This window comes from Vanellus vanellus (assembly GCF_965231255.1).
Source record: "Vanellus vanellus genome assembly, chromosome: 17".
NCBI lineage: Eukaryota > Metazoa > Chordata > Aves > Charadriiformes > Charadriidae > Vanellus > Vanellus vanellus.
In genome coordinates this window covers 8,442,189-8,456,047 of record NC_138922.1, presented here as the reverse complement: position 1 = coordinate 8,456,047, position 13,859 = coordinate 8,442,189, and the positions used below count along the sequence as shown (strand labels likewise).

Sequence of the window (13,859 nt, the reverse complement as noted above, 5' to 3'; positions counted from 1 at the left end):
GCTGAGCCACAAGGGCTAATAATTTTGCAGGCAAACAAAAGCCAAGCCAAGAAGACCGTCTCCAAAACCTGCTCCCCTCCCAGCACACCTACAGCCACCACCCGAGTGAAACGCATCAGAGCATCCCATCTCGGAGAAACCTCTCGTTTAGAGCTCACGGAAGGTCCCTAGGTGGCAACACCGCTCCTCCTGGCCCTCCTCACGGTTGATAAACTTCTGAAAGCTCCTGCTTTGGAGGTTATGTGACTAAGTGAGACCTTAAACTTCCATTCACAAATAAAAGTGAGAAAAAAAGAGTATACATTTAATGCTGGTGGTGGCAAAGGGAAGCGCAAACTTGTGATCGCTGGAAGGCTCCGCCATCTGAAGGCAAATTACAAGAACGACCAAAACACCCAAGAATTTATTTATTTAAAAGAAATAACAAGATTTTAAAGCCAAGTTTGTGACACTGAGAGGTGAGTCATGTTCCCTAAATGCTTTGGGTTGCCAACGTGCTTAGGTATTTCTGTAGCCAAAAGCCCAACAAGTGACAATCGCAGAAAGGCGGTTCAGCCTCTACGCGCGGGGCTGAGGACGCTCCGTGGGGCCGAGGGACCACCCGCCCCGTCCCCTCGCCCCTCTGTTGGGACTGTAAGCTCTCCCCCAGGTGAGTCGCAGCTCTCCATCCCTGTTTGCGGTGTGGCCCCCTTCCAGGCAGCCCCATAATGCAAACATGGGAAAACCCCCCGAGCACAGACATGGGCTGGACAGTGGAGGAGAAAAACACCCACCCCACCCTGATCCCGGTATTTTCAGGGGAAAAGCATCATCAGAGACCCAACAGACAGGGAGATTTTGGTGTGAGTCCTGCTTATCCCACCTGTTAGATGAGTAGGTCTGAGAAAGCCATTAACTTTTTCCTTTTAATCTGTGTTTGTTCTCTGCTGATTCTCTGCCTATGGCAGGGGGGTTGGAACTCGATGACCTTCAAGGTCCTTTCCAACCCAAACCATTCTATGATTCTTTGATTCTATGATTCTATCCATGGCCCTTCCAGCGCTCTGGTCACACGGGCACGTGAACGGCTGCTCCTTCCCCCAAACCACCTGAGAGAAGTAGCAATTTCGCTATGTCAGGGATAAGATACTTCTGCCCATCGCTTGATTAGCTGACTTTTGGAGCTGGCCAGCACAGTAAAAATTGCGAATTGCAAATATTATAATCAAATATACAATTCGAGTTTCCTCCTGAGTTAATTACCTGAGGAGTATACATCTGTTAGCTGCAATAAATTACAGCAGAAATGGAGAATTTGATTGCAATATTCACTTTTGGGATGATCTGCAGGTCAAGTATTATTCACTGAAGAGATTCATGAATAATTTTGAATAACTGGACCAATATATTTAGAAACTGTGCAATCTGCAAACAGGGAGAGAAAAGGCCTCAAATAAATTATACGTTGTGTCTTTTTCCTGCAGCTCTGGAAATGGATTTGATTGCCTTATCACGCTCCCTACTATGTCTTTTTTTCCCCCCAATAAACCTAAAATCTCTCCTGCTATATTACTAACCAGACGAGGATGAAATCAGTCGAACGAGAACCGGCCCTCCCGCTCGGGGAGGGGGTTGCTTGTCACCTAGAAAATCTAAATTACACAGCCCGGTGTCAGTGAAACAGCTCAATCAACCAGGGCGAGGCAGACCTCACCAGAACTGGAGGATGCTTCGCTTTTAAGAGGCAAATAAACCCGGCGGCCGCCGTGTCAGTGCGAGGTCCCCAAACCCTGATGCCACACGCCATCTCGTGTCAGGCGCTGGGAGCAGCTGGACGCTCCGGCCCCAATTTCCAGCCGTCTGACATCATTTCAGGGATGAGGGATGAGGGGTTTGGGGTTTCTTTTGGTTTTTTTTTTTTTTCCTTTGCACCCCAAATATTGCAAAAATAGGAAGATGGGACGATGTGAGGAAGACCTTGGGTCCTCCGTGCTGAGGCCATGGTGGGGGCAACAGTTGTGTGTGTGACCAGTTGGGTGCCGGTGCTTGGTTTTGGCTCGCATAATTAAATTCTATCTTGGACATTGCTGGATGGAGAACCTGACGCTGCCTGTTCAGATGGTGAGTCCTGCTGAGGGCAGCCAGACCCCCTCAGCCCCACAGCTGTCTGCAGTATGCTGGTTGCACCCTGCTTTCTGTCCAGGGATGGAGTGCCTTGGCCAAGGCCAACCTTGGAGTCCTTTCCAGATGGAGCTTTGCGATTTCCATCGTCTTCCCCAAGCACCGTAGATGCAGCAATTGCGGGACACCTTCTAAAGAGACTCGGGGCTCCAGAGTTGGAAGGGACTGTGACTGTGACTGTCGTCCCTCCGGCAGCATGTGGGGGCAGATGGAGGTAAGGTTCTTATTTTAGCAAGATTTGACTTTATGGGGCTGGGAGGCGGCTGAGATTTATCTGGTGATCTTAGGAGCAAGTCTCTAATAGCGAGTAGTGTTTTCTTAGCAAGGCAGTAACTAACCCAGTCTGAGCACCATGTGCAAGTGGTGCTGGGTTTTTAAGATGTCCATAGGCTTTCGTGCTTGTTAATGGGAGTGTTGCAAGTCATCGAGCTGCTGGTGCTGTTTTGAGAGGTGCGACGTGCAGGATCTGCTCTGGGGGCTGCCAGTGCACCAGCGGCAGGCTGGACCCCCAACCCTGGTCAGATCCATGTGCAGATCGTCCAGGTCTTGAATGGGAACAGCTTGTTTGAAGTTATCATAGGAATGCACAGCTAGGACTCACTTTTCCCCCCATGTATATTAATCAATATTGCATTTCATCTGCTAATTTATCATCCTGTCACTTGGCATTACGATGCCCTTCTACAGCTCCTCACAGTCAGCTTGCGTTTTTGCAGCCCTAACTTGGTCTCAACAACAACCTTTGTAACCCACCTCTCCCGTCCCTCTTCCACATCATCTGCATCAGGCAGCCCAGGCCCTCGCACAGGTCCCCTGGGACGCTGCCCATAACTCCTCTTCCTTGTGAAAACTGACTTTTTGGTCTCACCCTTTCTTTCCGATGTTTCGACCAGTTGTTGGCTCAAGAGACACCTGACCTCTCCCTGCAGGACAGCTCAGTGTCGGTAAAAGCCTTGGGTGAGGAACCTGCTCTCAGGCCTTGATCCAAGTCAGCTCTATCAGCTTGGACCATCTCTGTCCTCATGACCGCTTCAAAGAAAGTTGTGTTACGGAGCATCACTTCACTCTGTTGAAGTCCACAGATTCTTCCTCTTTACATCATCTCTATCATTCAGCTGTGAGTTTTATCCTCTATTACAGTTTGGACCAGACTTGCTGACTTTTCACGCCCAGCCCATGGGAACCCTTTTCTAAAATTAGCCCCATGTGTCCCCACCTTCCATCCTCCGGTCCTGCCGCAGACTGAAGCAAAGGTTATCCACTGCAGTTAATGGTTAAGCAACTTTTTATGTGAGTACTTTTACCCTTGGGTGAATACCACCTGATCCCGGAGACTTATTACTGTTGGTTTTCTATTTACTTCAAGCAGTAGAGGAAGTCATGTCCTTTACAAGTGTTACAATACCCCCTTGGTTTGGGTGTGTTAAGAGCAGAGCGGAGGAGGAAGAGAAGGCACAAACCCCTTTATGGGTAGTTCCTTTTAATGAAACCAGCTAATCCAGTCCAGCTACCGTGCTGTCACGACACTTTAAGGTGCAAAAATGCTCCCCCTCCTCCCTCTAGATAAACCTTTTCCTCATTCTCTTTTCTCCATCCTTCTCCTTTCCTCCTGCATTCCTAGCCAGCGCTGGGACTAATGAGAGGGGGTAGGAGTCACCAGGTGGGACAAGACCCATGGCCCTTTCCATCCTGTAAACCCCAGAGGATCACACAAGAGGGCACCGAGTGGGGTCTGGAGGAGGTTCATTCCCACCCCTCCAAACTGCCCATCATCCTGAAATGTGGACGTCCGTGTCCATTGGGTTTTGCTCTCCATGCTGTTGTCAGACCTGCTGTGGCCATGGGCTTCTGCGGCACGCGCAGGTTTGTGTCCACCAGCAAAGCTGAGGTTTGGAGGAGACCCTCCCAGCCGTGCTGGCTGGGCTCAGCTCCGCGGTTGGGTGGGTGAGCGCCAGCGCAGGCTGGCACCGCGCAGGGCTGGCTGAGAGGAAGGGCGGTAATAGGGACGTGCAGAGAGTAAACCACCAAAAATCGGAGAGTAAGACACCAAAATCAGAGAGTTTCCTGACTTTGGAAGCTGACCTGCAGAGCAGCCTTGGGAAGACTTTCCATTTGCTTTCTAAACTCTCAGGCCTGAATGTCACATCATTTGCCCAGCCGTAAATAGCTGTGAATTAAACAGGCTGCGCGGCTTTTTTGGCTAATAGATATGTCCGCTGGTGCTGCAGCGTTATCTTCATATCCCACTGGTGTTTACACTGTAGATTAGGAGCTCAAGCTGACTTCCCCCCCCTTCCCCCCAAGATTTAAAGAGCTGGCAGAACATTTATTCAGTTGTGCAACCTCCATTCAGAGTGTTTCTCAGATCCTGGACATGGGGCTCATTTTTTGTCCTTTGACAGCCGCTGTAAATCAATAAGGCAGTTGGAGGTCACTTGTAGTCAATCAGTAACCAGCGCCGGCAAAGGGGAAAACACTAAATGTTTGGTATAAAAACACAGGCTCTAAACTCGAGCTTCTCGCTCAGGGTGACATTTTCGCAGCTGTGCCTTCGGAAACCTGGCTCCCTCCCGCCTCGGTGTGGGTACCCAGCTTGGCCATCGTCTGTTCCTGGTAATTATTGACACAGAGAATTTCACGGCACGTGCACACCACAGGAATTACAGCAAACCGGGGCACGAGGTGCTTCAGGTGGAGGAAGTGTGTCCCGTGGTGCAAGGTGCTAATTTGGTGCCGGCTGAATTACTCCTCCCTTTTGCAGGAAGTCATTAGGTGGTGGCTGAAGCCATGCGTGACCTTCGTCACAGCCACCTCCCTCAGGAACCGAGACCTGTGGCCAGGCGGTAATTCTCGCAGGGGTCCCTAATTCCCTTTACAACAACTGGGAGCTAAGCTCTTAAATACCTTTGCCGTCTGAATCGTATTCCAATGGCGTCATCATCTCTGTTTGCTCCCAGTTCTGGAGCTGGTTGCCCATAAAAACTTCTGCCTGACCTCATCTCAAGCCCCTGCAATGAGAACACGCTCAATTTCCTCTTTCCTTTGACCTCAGCTGCTCTGGGCTTGGCGGTGATGCAGGATCCTATCTCTCTGCAGTCGCCCACCCATGGCCCCGTGCGTGCCGACGTGGCGCCCCGCGCTGCCGCCTGTGCCGTGCGTCGGACCCCGTGCACAGTCTGGACGCGCTCTCGCAGCCGCCCCCGGGGAGAAGCCGCACGCCATCGCTCTTTTGCTGGGATTTCACCCCCCTGTTCGTAGAGCGCGGACGGTTTTCCCAGTAACCTGTGGCTCATTTTCGGATCCGTGTGCTGGATGGGGCTCCGTTGAGCTCTCGCTGACGGGTTTGCGGGTCTCACCTTCGCTCCAGCCGGGGAGGTGGGCACGACGCGCTGGTGCCGGTGGCTCTGCGCTGTCCTCCTGCCCCCCCCCCCCCCCCCCAAAAGTGTCCATCAGGTCGGTCCCTGAGCCCTGGGGAGGTCCTGCAGGTCTTGAACCCAGCTAACGTGGCTCTGCTCCCTTCCTGCTCCCCGTGGCGGTGTCTGCGGGAAATGCTGCTTCTCTGGAGTCCGCGCGGGGAGGAGAGCTTTGACACGTGTGGCTGTGGCTACGTGGCTTTGGAGGTGGCATCCTTCCTCCTGCTCTGCCCCGGAGCCTCAAACAGGTGCTCGTGCCCCTTCCCAGCCCGCTGCCGCGCACGGAGAGGAATCACGCAGGCTTTGCCCTTTCTCTCTCTTCGTTCATACATTTAATAACTTTAAATACTGGTGTTTCCCTCCGCTTTCTGACAGCCTTGAGAGATGCCCCCTGGCGAGCAGGACAGAAAACCGAGCGCGTGAGCAACCCAAAAGGGATTTTCTGCTCAGGAGCCGCGTGTAAGGACATCCTTCAGCGCCTGGCCCTGTGCGCAGGCTTTCCTCAGGCCGGCTGACTGCTCAGACTTGAATTTTAGGCTTCTTAAGGATTTAATAAGAGGCTGAACTAAAATACTAGTTTTGAGTGGGGAGCTAAGTTCTTCAAGGTCAGAAGGTGGGGAGGCTCGGGGTTAGGGTCAGTCCCACGCCGTGGGGAGGTGCGGTGCCCCCCGGGGTGGCCGAGGGAGGGGTTTTCTCCCGGAGCGGGCGAGGGGATGCCCGCGGCACTGCTCCTTCCGCCTCGGGGCAGAGGTGGTGTTTCTGTGCAGCAGAGCCCTGGGAGGATCGCGGCGCGGCTCGTCACTCCCAGCGGGGCTGGTCATGTCCAATATTTGTCTCCTCTGGGTGACCTGTCACCACGGGGCTGCTTGCTGGCACCAAACTGGTCCTGGTCACCAGAACTATCCTGGCCACCAGGACCATCCTGGCCACCAGGACCATCCTGGCCAGAGCAGCTGAACGGATCAGCTTGATCCATAGCAGAGCTGGGATCGCATCCCCGTGCGGGGCTGCTGTGGGATGGCGGCTGGGTTTGACGCTGGTCTGTGCGTCCCACAGGCACCGCGGGGCTCGGAAGCAGCCCGGCTCCGTAGGTTTGGGCAGGAGCTACACGAGCGTGGCCGTATCGTGCCTGGGAGCTGGGCTGGCCTCTTCGGTGCCCCCTCGCGCTGCGCTGCATTGGAAAACTCACCCAAAATGTCCCCCAGGATGCCCAGTGCAAGCAAGCCCGTGCACGCCCGGACTGGGTGCCCAAAGGGGGTAGAGGGACGTGTCACACCTTGCACGAGCCTCGGTCGCAGCACAGCAGATCGTTTGCACGTTCGCTTCACTTTAAGTGCGTGCTTCGTGCCCAGGGGGTTGACCGGGAGTAAGAGTTAGGGCGGCATTTTAGCCCCCCACCTTAAGCACTGTAACGCGCTCACTGGAAAAGCGATGAATCGTGTGCTTTTTGCTGTCAGCTCCGTTTCCATCCCGGCTCTTCTGGAGCAACCGGGTACATGTCTCCCGAGTCACTCCAACACTCCCACACTTGCAAAAGCCTTTAGCTTTTGGAAAAGAAGAGCCATATAAAGCCAGTTTTTATTAAGCCTTCATCCTCCAATGCCTCTGTGTTAGAAATTATGGCAAGAACATGTCACTTCCTACGGCTTCCTTGAAAAGTGACAGATGAGCCATCAAAACAGCGGCACTTGCCACAGCCAGGGATGATCGGCAGAGGAGGGCAGCGGGGCTGGCACCGCCTGGCTCCAGAAAAGAGTCCTCACAAGAATATATACAAACATTACGGTCCTTTAATTGGAGTTTTTCTCACGTACACTTAGGAAAGGTGCAACAAAAAACCAAGCAGGTACTTTCTTGGCCAGCAAGTCTAGGCCAGGCTCCTCTCCCTCCCACACAGCTTCTTCTGAAATTATACAAAGAACCGGAGATTTAGATCCGTTCCCGTCGCTGGAGCATTTCAGACGTAACCAAAGCCCAGACCGCTGGGAGAGGAGCCCAGTTCTCCATCGCGCTGTGGTCTCTGCCCGTGGCTCAGCTGCTGGTGCAGGGCACGGAAAGCCTTCACAGAAACCACAGCTGGTTCAACGTCGTTGCCCTCACTGTCTTTCTTCCCCCCTCCCTGCAACAGCGGAATACCCAACGTGTGAAGGCTTCGGGGGGTCTGGAGCCTGGCGTGGCACGCTGAAGCCCAGCATCTGCCTGTTTAATCTCCGTCCCGCAGCCCTTCCCCTACCCGGCCCCAGCAGATGACTGCAAAAGCAGACACGTGCCCACCGCCGGGCACCGGCCGCCGTCCTACCGCCCGCCCCGCCGCGAGCCCGTTAGATGGCACCACGGCGTAGCGCTCGCTGCACCTTCCCTCCTCTCCCCGAGCCGTGTCTTGACACCGGTCCAGCCTGGCCCCGGCCTTTCGAGCGAGGCACAACGCTCAGGGCGCCGCTGCAGCGGCTCGCTGGGCCCACCAAACGGAGAGCCGCACTGAGGCTCGCCGCGCCGCGCTCCCCCCTTCCCCGCAATGACAGCCCTTAGCCAGGCAGGATTTTTCCAGGATCAGCCTTTTCTTTATTTAAGGATTTTTTTGCATAGGCAAATGTTACATTTTTTTGGACACGCGAATGTTAAAATGATCAATCCTGTGTGTACGCACGCGCTCACACCCACAGCCCCTGCTGTCTTTCTCAGGGTATTTATTCACAGGCGTATACACAGTGGCCTGGCAGAAAACGTTTTCTGTGCTTCGAAAGAATGCTCTAAAAGGGTCAAATTGAGAAATGTCTTTAAAGAGTGTCCGCTCTGTGCGTCTGTGTCTGTGCGTTTCAGTTTCAGCAGCTTTGCGTCTGTGTAATGCAGGCTGCAGAAATTGCACTTTTCTGGTTTTAATTTTGTTCTGGCTCCTCTTGACTTTACTCTCTCGCCTATAAAAACAGGATTTCTAATGAAAATAAGCAATAAATTGCTGCATATGCTCAGGTGTGAAGGATTTTCAAAAGCAAGACAGCTGGCAGCACGCTGCCGTCCTTCCGCGTCGGACTTTTTGAGATAGACAATATATTGATTAAACCAAAAATAGGGCAGTGCAATGGAAGGAGGGTGTTTGCTGACCTTGTTCTGATGACAGAAAAGTCGTTTCAGGGTGAGACTGTGCCTTGAGCTTCTACAGGGACCTGTTGTCCCGGGCATAGGATCAAGGGAGTTTTTTCTCCAGTAAGGATTGCAAGAAAGGTAGTAGTTGCCATTTAAAAACGAGGTACAATCCAAAGAAAACTGCTAGGAAAATGTCAATTAAAAGAAGCGATCTCATAATGCATAGATTGGTTAAATGTGCACAATTGTAAATATAGACAATAATTTACAGGCTTTTCTCTTGAAATATTAGTGCTGCTATGAGGAGACGAGTGTGACTTACTTATAATGACTTACCATAACATTTCCATACTGTAAATGAGACAGAATAAGTTGACATTATATATTACTTAGCTGTGTATCAATTAGCTAAACAAATGCTATGAATTCCGTCATTTATGATGGAAGCTACATAAAAATTGTATAATTACCGCAGTGAGTCATCTAGTTAAATGGCACTCCTATATGGACGAATTGATTTCAATGCAAGATTAATAGCCTTTTGCTGCTGGTTTACGTGCTTGCCAAAGACCATACTACATTGTTGCTAAGCATCATTAATGGATTAAAATAAGGGTTCTGCATAATTCCTACGGTGCATCTTCAAACAGCTTGTTTAGTTTGTGCACTAGCCTAGCGCTTGTTAGCCCTACGTAACACACGGGTCTGGAAGGCTGACACGTGCGAAGGAGGTTAATGCAATCCTAGGAACTCTTTCAAAAGCTCGCAGGTTTTCTTGTGGATGACTTCGCGGAGTTTCCGCACCCGCCGGATGCTGGAGGTCCCCACAAAGCTGTCTGGCTGTAGGACAGCCATGCCGTTGTGGACATCTCCCATGATGATGAGCTGGCCATCCACTGTGGTCATGTTGGGACATGGGCAGCTCCAGTCCATGTTCAAAAGCGTGATTTCTAGTGGTTCCTTCCCTAGGAATTTTAATCCCATTTTTTCATCTTTGAGAATCTCCTCCACTGTCACCAGGGCATGTCCCGAGTCTTGGTCTTCGGTCAGCTCTGTTATCCGGCCCAGGATAACAAAGTCGCTTTTGCAGAAGCTTGTCACCAGCTTCTGGCGTGGTTTGCAGGCTTTGCAGTGCGTGTTCTTTGGGAACGGGCACATCTCTTCGCAGGCCTCCCGGCTCTCAAAGTTGTTCTCGTTGCCTCCACACCCGCCGTAAATGAAGGACTGGCACTGCTTTGTCAGGCTGTTGTAGGCCCATCTGGGCTCATAGGCCTTGCAGTGACCTTGGAGGGCTGGCAGGTTGCAAATGTTGATTGGGCCATTCATGCACGTTAACATACAGTTCTCGTAGGTCTCAAAGTGGTTGAGGTTGCTGTTACAGTTCCCATAGATGAAAGTAAAGCAGTTGTTTTTCTTTGCATCATAGTACCACCTGGTCTGCTCTTCCCCACAGTCTTCGCTGTCTGGTTGCTTCAGGCACTCATCGGTTGGAAAATGTGTTTTGTTTTGGGAAGCTTCTTTGGATGTGGGTTCTCCTTTGATGACTGACAAAGGGAAATCAGCCCTGAGAAGGCCACCGCTGTTTTTGGCGGTGCAGGTGTAGATGCCTGCGTCTTGGAGCTGGGTGTTGTAGATGACCAGTTGGGCAATGTTGGTGACCACGACGTTCCCTCTGACGTGATTTGGCTTCATAATGACTTTGTCTTTCCCATCGACCTGCTTCTCCCATGTGATTTCTGGTTTGGGTCTCCCTGTAACGTCACAAAGGAAGCTGACAGTCTCTCCCACGTAGACTGACTGATGGACGGGGTTGTTCACTAGAGCAGGCGGCAAGATATCAACGACCGTTGTTTCGGAATAGGCAGTAGTAGGGCGAGCTGTTGTTTCTGGTGGGATAGGGCTGGTGTTTGGCCAGGTAAGATGGTACCTACAGGTAACTACATTCAGTGTAATGCCTTTGATGCAAGCTTCGGCATCCATGTAGCACTTGTTGTAGTAGGTGAGCCCATCGGAGGCACAGGTGAAGCTCGGCTCCTTCTCACACCTGTCCTTGCACTTGCAGACGGGTTGCCCGTCCCAGATGTCGCACTCTGAGCCTTGCTGGATGCACATGAAACGGTCACAGGTTGCCTCTTTGGGCATTCCCACCGGCCCTTTTTTCCCCTTGACGTCCATGTACCGAGCTGCCACGCAGCTCTTCGTTCCACAGACATTAGGGCAGCACTTCTCGAAGGTCTCGCACTCCTGCAGGGAAAAAAAATGACCCAATTGTTACTGGGGACAGAGTAAAGTCCTTTTTAGAGACCAAGCAAGCAGAGAGCCCAGAAACTTTCAAGGTGTTAGCTCAGGAGACCCGGTCTGCCACGCATGTCTGTGGTCTAAAGCTCAGTGTCCCCACCAGCAATGAGTAGAAACATCCCTCCAGCACCTCCCGAGAGGTGTCTAAACACCCTGGAGTTTCTGAAGTGCTTCAGGAGAAGACTCTCAAGAAGGAAAATATATTTCTGTTTCTTAAACGCTAACCTCACCGTAAATCTTTCCTAGAGTCACGTGGACTTCTTGACTACCGAACCAACAACCCCCCTTCCGCGCTCTCCGAAATGCCTGAGGACAAGCCCTGAGAAACAAGAGCGGATGGAAAGTCTTATCATATGGCTGTAGGCAGTAATCCTTCTTATTTTCCACAGAAGTATGTAAAGTATTATTTGAATTCCCTGAGACTAACAGCCTACTCTTGGAGGTGAAACTGCCAAGGATTTGTAATTGTTCACATTGTAGAGGAAATAATAGAATATCTCGAAAGTAAGGAAATTCTTGCTCCGAAAATAATTTTTCTATGGTATTTAGAAAAACAAACCCCAAACAGCTCATTATTGCTTCTCTGTCCTATTTTAGTCCTATTTTCAAAGGCAGCATCGCTCTTCTAGTGATTTATTACACCCCGTCTCAGCTACAGTCAGCTCTAAATTGCAGTTAATTTTAGCAGAATTTTCATCTTCTGTGCAGAAAAGGTATTTGATATGTGTGATCACAGCTGCTGTGTTGTTATGGATTGCTTTAAGGGACCGTGAACACTGCTACCGTGTATGCAATGGGGCACACTTCCACCGTGTGATAAACCTCTACAACCCCCCTGAAATCCAACGGCTTTCTCCGTAAGTGAGAACAAAATGTTTTTTAAGTTACCAAACGAAACAGCTTCCCCCGAGTCCAGTATCCTTTCCTTATTGGGAAAAAGATGACCTAATAACATAACTCTTTCCCCATTTCCAGCGGCACATTACTAAGTTTCAGAAGCAAAGTTAGAAACCAGAACAGGGGAACGTTTTGGGCTGAGGTTACGGAGCGTGGCTTGAGCGAAGCTGGAAGCAGAGTCCTTGGCTGCGTTGCAGACCGCTCGCTCCGCGCGAGGTCCCGGGACTCTGCGCTGCCCCAAGGCAAAAGCCAGCATTTTTAGCCAGTGGCTTCTGGCTTTCAGTTTGTGACCGGTAAATTATTAAAACAACGTCCTCTGCTGCTGCTGCTGGGGTTCTGCAAGTGTTTTAGTATTCATTGCTGCACCTGGTAGTTGAAATAAAGGGGGCTTTTTTGGGAATGGCAAAAGTAAAACCGGCACCTTCATCCGTAACACACGGGATCCATCTGAGCAAATCTCTTTGTTCACTTGGTGGCCAGCCTTTTTCTCTGGTTTTCCCCCCCGCAAGCTCCTTTTCGCAGCGCAGAAACAACATAAACCCAGTGACTTTTTTCAGCGTGGTACGCGTCGCTGTCAGCCTGGTTTGGGCTGCAGGAGCTTTGCTGTTGGACGTGAAGTAAGAGGCAGGACGAGCAGGTATTTTCAGATGCCAGCTTGAGCTGGCAGTGCTGACAGGTTGAAAAATGAATTTGAGAGTTGTAAGCTAAGCACATTTTGAGCCGGGAGCATCACAGAGAACATCCGCCTGGTCATTTTAATCATGCCCCTGTTTTGCACTCCAAGCACGCTTCGTGTTTCAAGTGCAGCAAAGGCTGATGCTTTACACGTTAAATCAAATGATTTCATACACGATTCCCACAGGAATATAAAGCATTGATGATGGCCACCTCCACCAAAGAACGCGGTGACACTGCTAAAATACTATGGATCGGCCCCAAGGCATGCTGAGTTCTGGGGTATCAAATTCGGACATTTCTTTTGACAAGAAAGCGAGGAAAGCGATCAAACGGAGCGAGTGCTGTACCCACACCGGCATAAGCGACAGCTGCCACACACCTCCCCACTTCACTGATAACTCATCAAACCTTTTCTATTTTATACAGGTCACGGGTCAATTAACGACGCGCGCTGTCTGCACCACAAGCCCTGCACAGTGCCGGCGCCTTTCTATCGGGAATGGAAACGGACCGCGGTGCAAAGAAGCCCACCGACAATCCCCGTCGCCCGCCACGCCGAGAGAGGAAAAAGCGCATCACTCACCAGATCAGCTTCGCACTCTCTCTTGCAAGTGCTCTGGGCGTCTACCCACAGGTTGGGGTTCATGTCATTGGGGCATATCCCAGCGTGGGAATACCGGATCGGAGGTAGAGCTCTCCCTTTCAGAGAGACCTCCAGAAGCAAGAGGACACTGCTCTTCCCCAGCAAGATCCACATCCACCGAGTGAACAGCACCAACAACATCTCAGAACTTCTCCAGAGCAATGGCAGTGACCGAGCTGGAGGGAGTTCTTGTTTTCCTTGGGGTTGCCTCTTTTTTCTTTTTGGTAAGCCTTAAATTCTCGAGGAACCCAAATGCACCTGACTTCTGCTAAAACTTCAGCAAGCTCCTTTGCTGCCTCTGTCGATAGTGCAATTTGGTCTGGACCTCATTGGATGAAAGGTCCTAGGAAGTTACCCCCTTATTTTAAGAGAAATGCTAATAGTCTGAGCAGAGTTAGCTCTATTTATACCCTGCCTCTGTTAACAAGTCAGAAAAAGTAAACTTGATTTCTTTGACAGGCACACGCTTCCTATGTCCTGGTGGCAGTCAGACAGATTTGTTGCAAGAAAAAAAAGCTGGAAAGAGTTTAAAAGGCTGGAACTGGCACGGTGGGACCCCTGCATGTTTCTGAATGCAGGGAGGCCTTCTTAACCCCTTTAGACCTAAAGTACTTCCCTATGCTAAGAATGGCATTTACTTCTGAAAGAGTACTTGTCTAAATAACACGGACCGCGGTCAGGGGATT

The 13,859-nt window shown here is 51.0% G+C and overlaps 1 protein-coding gene across 1 annotated transcript; it reads right to left on the bottom strand.

Annotated features, from left to right (window-relative positions):
• Positions 1-9,389: 9,389 nt before the first annotated feature.
• Positions 9,390-13,314, bottom strand: WFIKKN2 (WAP, follistatin/kazal, immunoglobulin, kunitz and netrin domain containing 2; the record flags this gene model as incomplete). The annotated part of the gene is made up of 2 exons (XM_082492345.1): positions 9,390-10,901; positions 13,114-13,314. 2 exons carry the CDS (start codon positions 13,312-13,314, stop codon positions 9,390-9,392), a joined length of 1,713 nt encoding a protein of 570 aa, XP_082348471.1.
• Positions 13,315-13,859: the final 545 nt, after the last annotated feature.